Raw genomic sequence first — 14,597 nt, 5'->3', positions numbered from 1 at the left:
TAGCCTCAGATCCTACCCCATTTACAATGATGTTCCTTGTGTTAGTCATTCAATCACTGCTAACTTTTTTGGTGAAAACTGAAACAAAAAGGGATATAACACTTCGGCCATTGTTGCATTTTCTCTTCATCTTTCAATAGCTGCAGCCATGTATTCCACCTACCTGTGTGCGCACAGCACTCCAGAGCAGGAGAAATTTGCCTAGCAGTACCAGTAGGGGTGCAGCATTCGCACCTTGTGACCATAGCCCTTCCCTTGACTACACCAGGCGGTGCCACGCCAACCCTCCCTCAGTTCCTTCTGACTGCCCCTGGCTGGAGTCGGAGCTCTGTGTGGTCTCAACCTCTCATCTAGTTTGTTCTCTTGTTGTATATAGTTAGTAGTACCTTTAGTGTTAGTTAAGGTTGTGTTAGTTGTTGTAGTAGTTTGTTTCTCTCATAGATCCATAGGGTTAGCAGAGACCTCAAGAGTCATCGAGTCTACCCTCCTGCCAAGATGCAGGATTTGTTGTGTTTAAACCATCCAAGACAGACAGCTATCCCACCTCCTTTTGAAAACTTCCTGTGAAGGAGCTTCCACCGCCTCTCAAGGCAGTCTGTTCCATTGTCCTACTGTTCTTACAGTTAGGAAGTTTTTCCTGAGATTTAATCTAAATCTGTTATGCTGTAGTTTAAACTCATTGTCTCTTGTCCTGCCCTCTGTGGCAAGAGAGAACAACTTTTCTCCATCTTTTTTACGGCAGCCTTTCAAGTATTTGAAGACTGCGATCATGTCCCCTCTTAATCTCCTCTTTTCCAAACTAAACATACCTAGTTCCTTCAGCCTTTACTCATATGGCTTGCATTCTTCAGGGACCCCTCACAATGAGATACTGCTCCTCTAGCAGGTCAGCTCTCTGCTGGCTTTGGAGCAATGGAGGAGGTTCTGCTGGAACACAAGGGTCACGGCTTCTACTCCCAATACTTCCTGGTACCCATATCCAAGGGAGGGGTAAGACTCATCCTCAGCCTTCACAGCCTCAACAAATATGTCAGGTGCATGAGGTTCCAGATGGTCACTCGATCAACTATCCTCCCTGCGTTGTCTCCGACTGACTGGTTTGCTGCTCTGGACCTTCAGGATGCCTACTTTTACATGACGATTTGACTGAGGCACAGAAAGATCCTTCAGTTCACAATGGTGGAATGCCACTTTCAGTACACAGTGCTTCCATTCAGTTTCTCTCCTTCCCCCCTGGGTTTTTACCAAATGTGTGGTGGTCGTTGTGGCATTTCTCAGGAAGAAGAGAATTCACATCCTCTCATATCTCAACTACTGTCATATGTCTTCATTCTCTAGACAGACTGGTTTGTCTCCCTCCACTGGTCCTAGTCTCCTTGCAGAGCTGGACGTGTCCACAGAATGTTTTCCAAAGCATTTCTTTTGTCCAGCTTTCACCAACCAACTCAGCTGTTAGTGATGGCTCACTGATGGGTTGAGGAGTGCACCTGTGGTCACTGAAACTACAGGGACTGTGGTTGGTGCAGGCAGCCACACTCCATATCAATTTTCTGTATCTTTGGGTTATCCACAATGCCTCTCACATTTTTTACTACTATATCAGAGACTCAGTGATTCGCATACTTACAATACCACTGCAACGTATGATGTGAACAAACAAGGGGGAACACAATCAAGGTTGCTCTGACTATAGGTGATCTGTGCATGGCAGTTCTGCATCAAGGAGAGCGTTACTTTGACAGCCGTAGTGATAACATCCGCAAGGAGTGTGTGTGAGTTGCAGACTTTGATGGCAGAGTCTCCTTATAGACGGGTGCAGCAGCAGCGTGCCATGAAAAATCCTGCCCGGCCCGGCTGGGACCGCTCTTCTTCGCCTCCCTCGGGGACAAGGGGCAGGGGCCAGAAGCTTGGTCCTGCCAGCTCCCCTGCCTCTTCCCGCAGTGTGCTGGGTTCCTGCCCCTCCTCCTCATCTCAGTCCCTCCCTGCCCGCTGATCAGCTGATGGCCCTTGTGAGGGGGTGGGGGAGGAGCGGGGTCAGCGTGCTCGCTGCTCCCAGCGGAGGCAGAGAAGAAGCGGGGGAAGGGCCTTGGAGAAGGAAACGGGTGGAAACAGGGTATACCCCCTCCAGTCCTCTGCCGTGAGCACCCCACAACCCCAGCCCTCTGCCCTGAGCCCTGCAGCCCTGCACACCCCCCAGGTCCCTGCCCTGAGCCCTATACCCCCCTCACACACACCCAGCCTCTGCTTGACTCCTTCACTGCCCCCATGACTCCAGCCCTGACTCTGGCACCCCCACACATACCCAGGCCCCCCACACCCCATGCCCTGACACCTGTACCTGCCTCACAGGCCCCCAGCCCTCTGCCCTGACTCTTGCACCCCCCCCCCCCACATACCCAGCCCCCACACACCCCATGCACCCCCCATATCCTGACTCTCGCACCCCCAACACCCCCACCCTGAGCACCAAACAGGAGCTCCTGCACCCCTCCACCCACATTCCCACCTGCACCCCTCCCACCAAATGGGAGCAGCCCAGGTAAGCTCTCCACACCCAAACCTCCTGCCCCAACCCTGAGCCCCCTCCCTCATTCTAGCTCCTGGCCAGACCCTACACCCCAGCCTGCTCCTTCACCCCCAGCCCTGTGCTCAGTGCACTCCCACCCTCAGCTCAGTGCTGAGAGAGCAGAAGAGAATGGGCCAGAACCAGGGAGAAGGTAGGTACCCACTGTATGTGGGCAGGGCCAGGACCCCAGACCGGCAGTGGGCTGAGCAGGTCCAGCAGCCAGCATCCCGGCTGGCAGGAGCCGGCAGATGGAACCCCTGAGCGGCAGCGGGCTGAGCCTCTCAGCCCACTGCCTGTCTGGGGTCCCGGCCGCCGGTCCCGCACAACCCGCTGCGGTTTTGGGGTTCTGGCTGCCGGCCCCTTGCCAGCTGGGGTCCCGGCCGCAGGCCCCGCTCAGCACGCTGCTGGCCTAGGTGAACAGAACCCCAGACCAGCAGCGGGCTGAGCGGGCCGGCAGCATAAGATCAACATTTTAATTTAATTTTAAATGAAGCTTCTTAAACATTTTGAAAACCTTGTTTATTTTACAGTACAACAATAGTTATATAATATATAGGCTTTTATAGAGAGAGACCGACCTTCTAAAAAACATTAAAATGTATTATCGGCACGAGAAACCTTAAATTAAAGTGAATAAATGAAGACTTGGCACACCACTTCTGAAAGGTTGCCAACCCCTGTTATAGATAGTTCTCCAGGGACAAAGTGACTTTTCGACCACACCCAAAATTTTTGACTAAAGTGGTCTCTGTTCCATTAGAACCAGTATATTTACCTGTTTTTTCCTAAGTCACATTCATCTCTGGAGGAGCAGCGTTTCCATATCTTAGATGTCATATCTGGAATATGCGGCTGCATCTACTTGAAGAAGAAGAAACAACGCTTACTTACTGTAACTGTGGTTCATCGAGATACGATGCAGATTTGCATTCCATGACCAACCCTCTGTCCCCTGTGTATTGGAATCTTGTGTCCACGCATTCAGTGCAAAAGAACTGAGGGAGGGTCGGGGCAGTGCCACCTCATATAGCCAGAGGAGGGTCTATGGCCATGGAGCACAAGCACTCCCCCTCTACACAGCCCCCCCCCCCCCCAATGTACTGCTAGGTAAATTTGTCCAGCTCCAGTGCACTGGGCACACATGCGCCTAGGGGGAATATTCATCTGTATCACATCTCAAAGAACCACAGTCTTGTAAATAAACATTTCTTGTCTTTCCTCCTCATTGAGTAAATGGGCCTACTCTGTCCTTGATCTTCCTCTTTCTTCACATGATTTGTAATGTTTTCTTGTTAACTTTTATGTCTCTAGCTATTTAATTTTGTTTTTGCCTTGGCCTTTCTAATTCTTTCTAATTCTGTTCCTACATAATTGTTATTTTTTTTAATATTTATCCTTCATTATTTGACCTAGTTTCCACTTTTTGTATGACTCTTTTGTGTTTCAGGTCATTGAAGATCTCCTGATTAAGCCAGAGTGGTCTCTTACCATGCTTCCTATCTTTTCTGTGCATTGGGATAATTTACTCTTGTGCCCTTAATAAAATTTACTCTTGTACCCTTTTAAAACCTGCCAGCTCTTCTGAACACTTTTCTCTTAGACTTGCTTCTTACGGGATCTTGCCTACCAGTTCTCTGAGTTCGGTTAGGTCTGCCCTGTAGAAATCCATTGTCTTTTTCTGCTGTTTTCCCTCCTACCATTTCGTAGAATCATGAACTCTTATCATTTCATGATCACTTTCACCTAAGCTGCCTTCCACCTTCAGATTCTCAGCTAGTTCCTCTCTGTTTGTCAGAATCAAATCTAGAATAGCCACTCTCCTACTCACTTTCTCCACTTCTGTAATTATAAGTCTCCAGTGCATTCCCAGAACTCATTGCATAATCTGCCCTGCTGTATTTTCTCAACAGATGTCTGAGTAGTTGAACTCCCCCATCACTACCAAGTCTAGTGTTTTGGATGATTTTGGTAGTTGTTTGGAAAAAGCCTCATCAACTCTTCTTCCTGGTTAGGTGGTCTGTAGTAGACACCTACCATTACATCATCTTTGTTTTTTATCCTTATTCTGAGACTTTCAACAGGTCTGCCTCCCACTTCTATCTTTTGTTCATAGTAAAAACTTTGAGGATGACAGCTATAATTCAAACATGGATCACTAGCTTTGTATCCTGCTTTTGATTAATAGTTTCCTCTGTCTTGCAGTGGAGGCCTTTGAATTGCCTAGTGGTAAAGAAAGACTAGAGCTGCTGTCTTTCTGAAATGTTCAGCATATTTATATATGTGATAGACCATCTAGCATCTTGTTTGCCAGGCCTTGTCCTTCTGCGCAGTAGGATTCAGACAGAATGAAGGCAGAGTGGTTTCCTGTGAAAAATCTTTTTTTGGTAAAATGCACTATTTTGCATTTTGGAGAATGTAGTATTAATCTTCTAACACAGAGTGTCGAGTTCTGAAATGGTGTCTTATGTTACTGAAACAGAGGGTGACCAACTTTATGGACTCGAAAAAATCTGATGCTCATTTATGCTACAATAAGGACCCCTTCTGCTGTTCTTAAAGTGGGTGTAAAAAGTGATTTTATTTATTTTGAATGAGTGTATTATAAAGCAAAGTAGAGGAGCCTGAATGGAAATGAGAAGCAGGCACTGTATCACTTGATTAAGCATGTTATCGCCCATGCAAATCTCACTCCCTCTATTTAGCAGATCACATTTCGAGAGAAACTGGGCATTTGGGCACTGGGTCTTTATATAGAAAAGGAAAAATCGATGCTGTAGGAAGCTGTTCCAAACTTTGGAACCCTGGAGGAGATTAATTAGTGGGCAGAATACAGGTTATGAGGTCAGAGAGAATTCATTTTTTTTCACTACCCTTTTAAAACTGTTTGGATTTAAAATTTTAGATCTTTGTTTAATAGTAGATCTATATTTTGTAACTACTCAGACACCGTTATATAGTCTGAACAATGAGTTGTCACAATAATGGCTCACTTTCACCCAATGTTCATAAAAAAATAATTTCCTATCATCTATAAAGATTCTTGTCTAAAATTTGTTGCAGACGTCATGTCCTTGAAAGTAAGGAGTTTCATACTGGTCTCTTGTTTGAGGCTGATCACGTTGGATAATCCATGTCTATATAAATTGGTTAATAATCAAAACCATGATGGTATTGTATAAAAACCCAGCTGAAAGTGCACATGTCTGGCAGCAACACAACACCTTGACTAACCAGAAAGCTCCAAAGGGCCCATATGATACTTAACACACAGGTATGGGCTTCCTTTTCCTAGTCAACAAAATATTCTTCTGAGTGCAATCACCTTGTTTTCCTAGTATGTCAGATTAAAGTGTGTCAAAATGAGGGAGGCATCTGTACACATAACCGTGCTGAATCCAGTGTAGGACAAAAAGTATGTGTATAATGTACCTATGTGGATTATAGATAAGGCAGCAAAGTGGCAGCAAAGATGCAATTTTGTCTTGCATTTATTTCTTATAGTCAGCATGCTTTATGCTCCCCCAAAATTCCTATACGTTCTTTGGGTGTCATATGGAACGAGTAGAAAGTAGCAAGTCTGCATCAGAAAATTAAAGATGAGCCAGGTTCTCCAAAATACCTTTACTAATGTGGAGTATCTCTGGCAACCATATTAAAATACATCTCCAGCTGTATTTCAGAGCACGGGTAATAGTAAATTATTAGCTAAATTAGTCCTGATACCAGTAATCTGTGTGGAAGCCTCAGGCTGGTTTGTCTGCTGTCTCCCCTGTGTTTTGTTCTTCATTCTGTCCTTTTTATGCTATAAAACTAATCCTATTTTATTTTTAAGACTGTATTGAACCATATTTCTTGTTTGTCTGAAGAGACAGGAAGAAATTCAAAGCTATTGAAAGGAGTGCTTGAGTGTGTGCTTTGGTACTACAACATTGTTTGCAAAGGAAAATGAGATGAATGTAGAAAAGTAGAAAATTAAATGAATAGGTGGGGAAAATAACAAATTCAACACTCAAGAAATGTAGTAAGTCTCAGGCCTAGTATTCAGAACCTTGAGCCAGCATGGGTTGGGGAAGCATCTCATGTTGCTCAAACATGTGGTCAATTAAGGAGTAATAATGGTGGGGAATTCAGAAATTGAGGTCTTCTGTATGTGATGTGTGGGATTCAGAGCTCTACTAGGGATGTGGAGGACCTCCCTTGTCATACATTAATACGTCTTTGCCAAGTGACTATTGCATGGCCTTTGTTTAATAGGTTGGTGGTGATAGGCCTCAGGTTTCCGCATAATAATTTGCACGCTTGTCGGCAATCTTAGAAGAAGTCAACAATTGAATGAGTCATGAAGTCTGAGCTAACTTCTTCTGTAGAATTGGTCCTTTTAGAACAGGGTTGAGGGACTTCAGCCAGAGCAACACAAGGAAGATTGTGGCAGCCAATGATATAACTCTTCCATGCATAAATCTAGAGGGCTTTAATTTTCCATTCACCAGCTTCCACAAGCACTTCTTCTTATAAAAATTTGGAACAAGATATGAGTAGGTAAGTAATTGCCCATGCCCTGTGTCCCAGCTATGCTGTCACATTACAAGACTCATGGGAAGGAGTGGAGGAGAATGGAAAATCAAATCAAATGTATAGCAGAACACTGAGTCAGATTTGGCATGGAGTCCTGAATGTTCCCTATGAAATGTAATTCCGCTGCTCCCTCTAGCATTAATGAAACTACTGTACTCTTAACCAAAAGTGTAATCAGTCTTGCATTCCAAAAAGTTTTGCAGGCGGTTAAACTTTCAAAAGTGTTTCTTGATGCAATAATAAGAAAGGAGGGAAATGGTTGTGTAACCAAACAGGGAACCTATGTTATAAACTAAGTTATGTCCAGCAAATTATGTCCAGATGACTGGAGGATAGCTAATGTAACTCCGATTTATTTTTTATTTTTTTAAAAGCTCCAGAGGCAATCCTGGCTATTACAGGCCAGTAAACCTAACTTCAGTACCAAGCAAATTAGTTGAAACTTTAGTAAACAACAGAATTACCAGAGCACATCTGCTCAACATGCAGCGGCAGTTGAAAAAGCTAACAGACTATTAGGAACCATTCGGAAAGGGTTAGAAAATAAGACAGTAAATGTCATGATGCCACTATATAAATACATGGTACTCCCAAATCTTGAATACAGTGTGTAATTCTGGTCACCCAATCTCAAAAAAAGATATATTAGACTTGGCAAAAGTAGACAGAAGGGCAGCAAAAATGCTTTGCGGTATGGAACAACTTCCATCTGATGAAATATTAAAAAGACTAGGACTGTTCATCTTAGAAAAGAGATAATTTCATATCATAAAGGCATATGATAGAGGTCTATTAAAATCATGAATGATGTGGAGAAAGTGAATATGGAAGTGTTATTTACCCCTTCATGTAATACAAGCACTAGGGGTCTCCCAATGAAATTAATAAGCTGCAGTTTTAAAGAAACATGAAGAAGTACTTCTTCACACAACATGCGGTCAAAATGTGGAACTTGCTGCACAGGGATGTTGTGAAGGCCAAAAGTATAACTGGGTTCCAAACATAATTAGATAAACTCATGCAGAATAGGTCCATCAATAGCTACTAGCCAAGATGGTCAATGATGCAACCTAATGCTCTTGGGGTATCTAAGCTTCTAATTCCCAGAAGCTGGGACTAGACAACAGAGGATGTATCACTCAATTATTGCCCTGTTCTGTTCATTCCTCTGAGGCATCTGGCATTGGCCACTGTCCGAAAACAGGATACTGTGCTAGATGGACCATTGGTCTGACCCAGCCTGGCCATTCTTACACTCTTATGTTCATCAGATCAGTGGCAGCAGGGGAAGAAGGAATATTTCTCCTCCCACACTGTTCCTTTCTGCAAAGAGCCATCTGAACCATCTGTGGAAGAGCTTTTTTGTGTTTCAAAACATCTCCAAACTAAGGCCTAAAAACATGAATTTTAAATTACAAACAACTCTTCAGAATTCAACTTTTGTGGTCTAGAAGTGTAGAATGTAATGTGATGGTATTACATGGCTGTTATAGTTCTTAACTTGTGTGACACTTAGAAGAATTTTAAGATCACTAATACATAAGGCAACTTTGTCATATTTTTCACAAATATCCTACTGATAAAATAGATGAACTTGGCTAAAGTAGGTAGGGGAAAACAAATCCACACCTATATGAGGAAACATTCCTTTGTGAGGAATTTGCTTATTTTTTTAATCACTGATACAGAAAATGAAAGAATGTTATTTTTGTCTAGATGAAGATAGACTATCCAGAAGGAAGAGCATTGTGGACACTGTATCTATTCAGGTGGATATTCTGCCTGGCAACAACACGGAGGATAAGGTATGTGAAAAACAAGGTATCCTAGGAAGTATCTCTTGCATAAAGAGACAACCTACAGAATGAAACTTTTCCAGAGAAGCTCTTACAAAATCTTTTGTCTTGTATCTCTTATTTTGTAACTCTTCAGAAGTAGAGATTTTTATTATCTCATTTATTGATGCTGAGGTACACTACAGTATTTGAGTTATTTTTGACCATTAATATAGGTTACTGTTTCAGTGAAGCTTTTAGTTACCTTTCAGCCAGGGTAACATATTGAGGGAATGCTAATTATATGCTAAATTTCTGTGTAATATATTATGAGACATTATATCTTAACTGAGTAAGATACAGGTAACTCCAAATATTTAACTTGATGTCCCTGAACATATACTAAGGGAACTGAACACAGGAAGAGAGAAATTCCACACATCGTATATCGTAAATAAGTCTTATATCTTGTCCTTTCTTTTTTCAGGAATGTATAATAAACTGTATTTTAAGGCAGAGGAAAGAATTGATAGAATCAAACAAAAGATACAGGCATTAAGGTACAGGGATTGAGACTAATTATCTTGCAGGAAGGCTTCAGTATGACTAACTGTTGGGACAAATCTTAGACTTCTTAACTGAAGTGTTCTGAAAAAGATATTCCCCCACCCCCTCCAAAAAAGTGTGCTAAGCATAAAATATAAGCTGTTTCTGTTACTTCTAGCTTCTGTCAGGAAATGGGTAACATTAAGGTGAAAAGAACAGGAGTACTTGTGGCACCTTAGAGACTAAAAAATTTATTAGAGCATAAGCTTTCATAGAATCATAGAATATCAGGGTTGGAAGGGACCCCAGAAGGTCATCTAGTCCAACCCCCTGCTCAAAGCAGGACCAATTCCCAGTTAAATCATCCCAGCCAGGGCTTTGTCAAGCCTGACCTTAAAAACCTCTAAGGAAGGAGATTCTACCACCTCCCTAGGTAACGCATTCCAGTGTTTCACCACCCTCTTAGTGAAAGAGTTTTTCCTAATATCCAATCTAAACCTCCCCCACTGCAACAGTGCTACAGCCCACTTCATCGGATGCATAGAATGGAACATATAGGAAGAAGATATATATACACACATACAGATAAGTTGGAAGTTGCCATACAAACTGACAGAGGCTAATTAGTTCAGATGAGCTATTATCAGCAGGAGAAAAAAACTTCTGTAGTGATAACCAAGATGGCCCATTTAGACAGTTGACAAGAAGGTGTGAGGATACTTAATTTAGGGAAATAGATTCAATATGTGTAATGACCCAGCCACTCCCAGTCTCTATTCAAACCCAATGGTATCTAGTTTGCATATTAATTCAAGCTCAGCAGTTTCTCGTTGGAGACTGTTTTTGAAGCTTTTCTGTTGCAAAATTGCCACCCTTAAATTTTTTACTGTGCGGCCAGAGAGGTTAAAGTGTTCTCCTACCGGTTTTTGAATGTTATGATTCCTGATGTCAGATTTGTGTCCATTTATTCTTTTGCATAGAGACTGTCCAGTTTGGCCAGTGTACATGGCTGAGGGGCATTGCTAGCACATGATGGCATATATCACATTGGTAGATGTGCAGGTGAACTAGCCCCTGATGGCATGGCTAATGTGTTTAGGTCCTATGATGGTGTCACTTGAATAAATATGTGGACAGAGTTGGCATCAGGCTTTGTTGCAAGGATAGGTTCCTGGGTTAGTGTTTTTGTTGTGTGGTTGCTGGAGAGTATTTGCTTCAGGTTCGGGGGCCATCTGTAAGCAAGGACTGGTCTATCTCCTAAGATCTGTGAGAGTGAGGGATCATTTTTCAGGATAGGTTGTAAATCTTTGATGATGCGCTGGAGAGGTTTTAGTTGGGGGCTGAAGGTGACAGCTAGTGGCGTTCTGTTATTTTCTTTGTTGGGCCTGTCCTGTAGTAGGTGACTTCTGGGTACTCTTCTGGCTCTATCAATCTGTTTTTTCGCTTCAGCAGGTGGGTATTGTTTTAAGAATGCTTGATAGAGATCTTGTAGGTGTTTGTCTCTGTCTGAGGGGTTAGAGCAAATGTGGTTGTATCGTAGAGGTTGGCTGTAGGCAATGGATCATGTGGTGTGTCTTGGATGAAAGCTGGAGGCATGTAAGTAAGTATAGCAGTCAGTAGGTTTCCGGTATAGGGTGGTGTTTATGTGACCATCGCTTATTAGCACAGTAGTGTCCAGGAAATGGACCGCTTGTGTGGATTGGTCTAGGCTGAGGTTGATGGTGGGATGGAAATTGTTGAAATCATGGTGGAATCCCTCAAAAGCTTCTTTTTCATGGGTCCGGATGATGAAGATGTTGTCAATGTAGCACAAATAGAGTAGGGGTGTTTTAGGGGATGAGAGCTAAGGAGGCGCTGTTCTAAGTCAGCCATAAAAATGTTGGCATACTGTGGGGCCATTCGGGTACCCATAACACTGCTGCTGATTTGAAGGTATACATTGTCCCCAAATGTGAAATAGTTATGGGTGAGGACAAAGTCACAAAGGTCAGCCACCAGGTTTGCCGTGACATTATCGGGGATACTGTTCCTGGCGGCTTGTAGTCCATCTTTGTGTGGAATGTTGGTGTAGAGGGCTTCTATGTCCATAGTGGCCAGGAGGGTGTTTTCTGGAAGATCACTGATGGATTGTAGTTTCCTCAGGAAGTCAGTGGTGTCTCTAAGATAGCTGGGAGTGCTGGTAGCGTAGGGCCTGAGGAAAGAGTCCACATAGCCTGACAATCCTGCTGTCAGGGTGCCAAAGACTGAGATGATGGGGTGTCCAGGATTCCCAGGTTTATGGATCTTGGGTAGCAGATCGAATACCCCTGGTCAGGGTTCTAGGCATGTGTCTGCGCAGATCTGTTCCTGTGCTTTTTCCGGGAGTTTCTTGAGCAGATGGTGTAGTTTCTTTTGCTAATCCTCAGTGGAATCAGAGGATGATGACCTTCAGAATGTGGAGTTAGAGAGCTGCCTAGCAGCCTCTTGTTCATATTCCAACTTATTCATGATGACGACATGAAGATGTCTCCAAGTGGTCTCTTCCCTGATTCTTTGTTAAATCTCTTGGTGGTGGCAGCGTACTGAATCCCAGATATGGGGAATTTTGTGTCTTTGGAAAGTTTTAACCTAAGATGGTAGAAATAAGCTTAGGGGGTCTTTCATGCGGGTCCCCACATCTGTACCCCAGAGTTCAGAGTGAGGAAGGAACCTACATCATGAATAAGTTGGAATATGATCAAGAGGCTCAAACCTCCCGAAGTATGAAGCTCCCATAAGAGGCAGCGGGACTATAAGAGACTCCCTCAGAGGCAGTCTCGGCCTGTCCCCCAGCCTGGGTCCTCCAAGGGCAAGCAGGTGGGGAAAAGGCGCTTTTGATGGGACATTCGGGGCACCCTGCCAGTCCTCATCAGGGATCTACCCCCAATAAAGCTCCCCTTCTCCAACCAGTTGTGTGCTTTCCTCACGGAATGGTCGCAGCTAACCTCGGACTGATGGGTCCTCAACACCATCTCCCAGGGTTACACCTCCATTTTACTTCCTCCCCGCCCAAACACCCCCTGTCCCTCTTGGGGGACCCCTCGCACAAAGCTCTGCTCGAGCAGGAGGTGGGGCGGCTCCTAGGACTAGGAGCGATAGAGGCGGTGCCCGAGGAGTTCATGTGCAAGGGGTATTACTCCCGTTATTTCCTTATCCCGAAGGCCAAAGGGGGACTCAGGCCCATCCTGGACCTGCGAGGTCTTAACTAGTACATGGTGAAACTCAAGTTCCGCATGGTTTCCCTGGGGCCTCCATCATCCCTTCCCTGGATCCCGGGGACTGGTACGCTGCCCTCGATCTACAGGACCCATACTTCCACATTCACATATTGGAGGGGCACAGGCGCTTCCTCAGTTTCGTGATGGGACGGAATCACTACCAATTCACTGTCTTCCCATTTGGTCTGTCCACTGCCCCCAGGGTGTTTACAAAATGCATGTCGGTGATAGCGGCCTACCTCAGACAGTGGGGGGTCCAGATATTTCCCTGTCTGACTGATTGGCTTGTCAAGGGCACCTCCCAGTCGCAGACAAGGGATCACGTGGCGCTCCTCCTATCCACGTGCACCGCCTTGGTCCTGTTGGTAAACAATACCAAGTCCATGTTAGTCCCGGCCCAATGTATAGAGTTTATCAGGGCGCTCCTGGATGCAGCGTCGGCCAGGGCCTCTCTCCGGCCAGACAGATTCAAGACCCTGAAAGGTCTCATCGACTCGGTCACAGGGTTCCCGGTGACAACAGCCAGGGTTTGCCTGCAGCTCTTGGGTCACATGTCGGCGTGCACATACATGGTCCATCTCGCCAGACTCAGGATGAGGCCCCGCCAGCTCTGGTTGGCCTCAAAGTTCTCCCAGGCCACGGACAGGATGGACAAGGTCCTCACTGTGCCAGACTCTGTGATCACCTCTCTACGGTGGTGGTCTGCCCCAAACAACATGCTCCAAGGGATCCCATTCAGGGACAGGGCCCCGTCGTTGGAGCTGGTGTCTGATGCGTCTGACCTGGGTTGGGGGGCCCATGTGGGGAACTTTCATACCCAAGGCCTGTGGTCGGCTCAAGACCCGACCCTACATATAAATATCAGGGAGCTCAGGGCGGTGCAGCTGGCATGTATGGCCTTCCACTCGCACCTGGAGAGCAAGGTAATCGGGGTCCTCACAGACAACACGGCCTCAATGCTCTATATCAACAGGCAAGGCAGGGCCCGATCTGCTGCCCTCTGCCACGAATCCCTCAGGCTCTGGGACTTCTGTATAGCCCATGACATCCACCTGAAGGCCTTCCACCTACTGGGTTCCCAGAACGAGAGGGCAGATCGCTTGAACAGGGACTTTTCCTCACAACACGAGTGGTCCCTCCACCCGAAAGTGGCCCACCGGCTCTTCCGAAGGTGAGGTACTCCCCAGGTGGACTTCTTTGCGACTCGGCGGAACGGGCGATGCCCCCGGCTCTGCTCCACGGGGGGCCTAGGGAGAGGCTCCATCTCCGATGCCCTTATCCCTCTAATCAGCAGGGTCCTGGAGAAGATAAAGACGGACAAGGCCCGGGTCCTCCTGATTGCCCTGGCATGGCCCAGGCAACATTGGTACAGGACCCTCACGGGCCTGGCAGTAGCTCCACCTTGGCAGTTGCTGCTCTGCCTGGACCTGCTCTCTCAGGACAAGGGCCACCTCCTCCATCCCAACCTAGCGGCTCTTCACCTCATGGCATGGCTGCTTACTGGTTAGGTGGAAAGGAAAGGACGTGCTCAGAGCAGGTTCAGCGCTTCCTCCTCGAAAGTAGCTGGTGCTCCACTTGCCACGCTTATTTGGCAAAGTAGTCCTAAGTTTCTATGTGGGCGGCGGACCAGGGTGTCTCCCCTGTGGCCGCCCCGATCCAGCTTATCCTTGATTACCTCCTCCACCTGAGGGCCCAGGGCCTGGCGCCCTCGTCAGTCAAGGTGCACCTGGCAACCATATCGGCTTTCCATCCGCCGGTGCAAGGGCACACTGTATTTTTCCATGCTATGACTGGGCAGTTCCTTAAGGGTTTGGACCGATGTTTACCGTATTCTAGACCCCCGGTCCCACAGTGGGAACTAAATCTGGTGTTGGCTCGTCTCACGGGGCCCCTGTTTGA

General features: G+C 45.8%; 1 protein-coding gene across 5 annotated transcripts in view; it reads left to right on the top strand.

Annotated features, from left to right (window-relative positions):
- EFR3A (EFR3 homolog A) overlaps positions 1–14,597 on the top strand; it is a 191,612-nt gene that overhangs the window by 167,515 nt on the left and 9,500 nt on the right. For all 5 annotated transcript variants that reach the window (XM_048841671.2, XM_048841670.2, XM_048841669.2 and 2 more), the window contains one exon: positions 8,858–8,946. In XM_048841671.2, the coding sequence (XP_048697628.2) occupies positions 8,858–8,946 (89 nt within the window). The remainder of the gene's footprint in view (positions 1–8,857; positions 8,947–14,597) is intronic.

This window comes from Caretta caretta, chromosome 2 (genome assembly GCF_965140235.1).
Source record: "Caretta caretta isolate rCarCar2 chromosome 2, rCarCar1.hap1, whole genome shotgun sequence".
Lineage (NCBI taxonomy): Eukaryota > Metazoa > Chordata > Testudines > Cheloniidae > Caretta > Caretta caretta.
The sequence above is the reverse complement of the archived record's forward strand: the minus strand, read 5'-3'. Positions and strand labels throughout refer to the sequence as shown.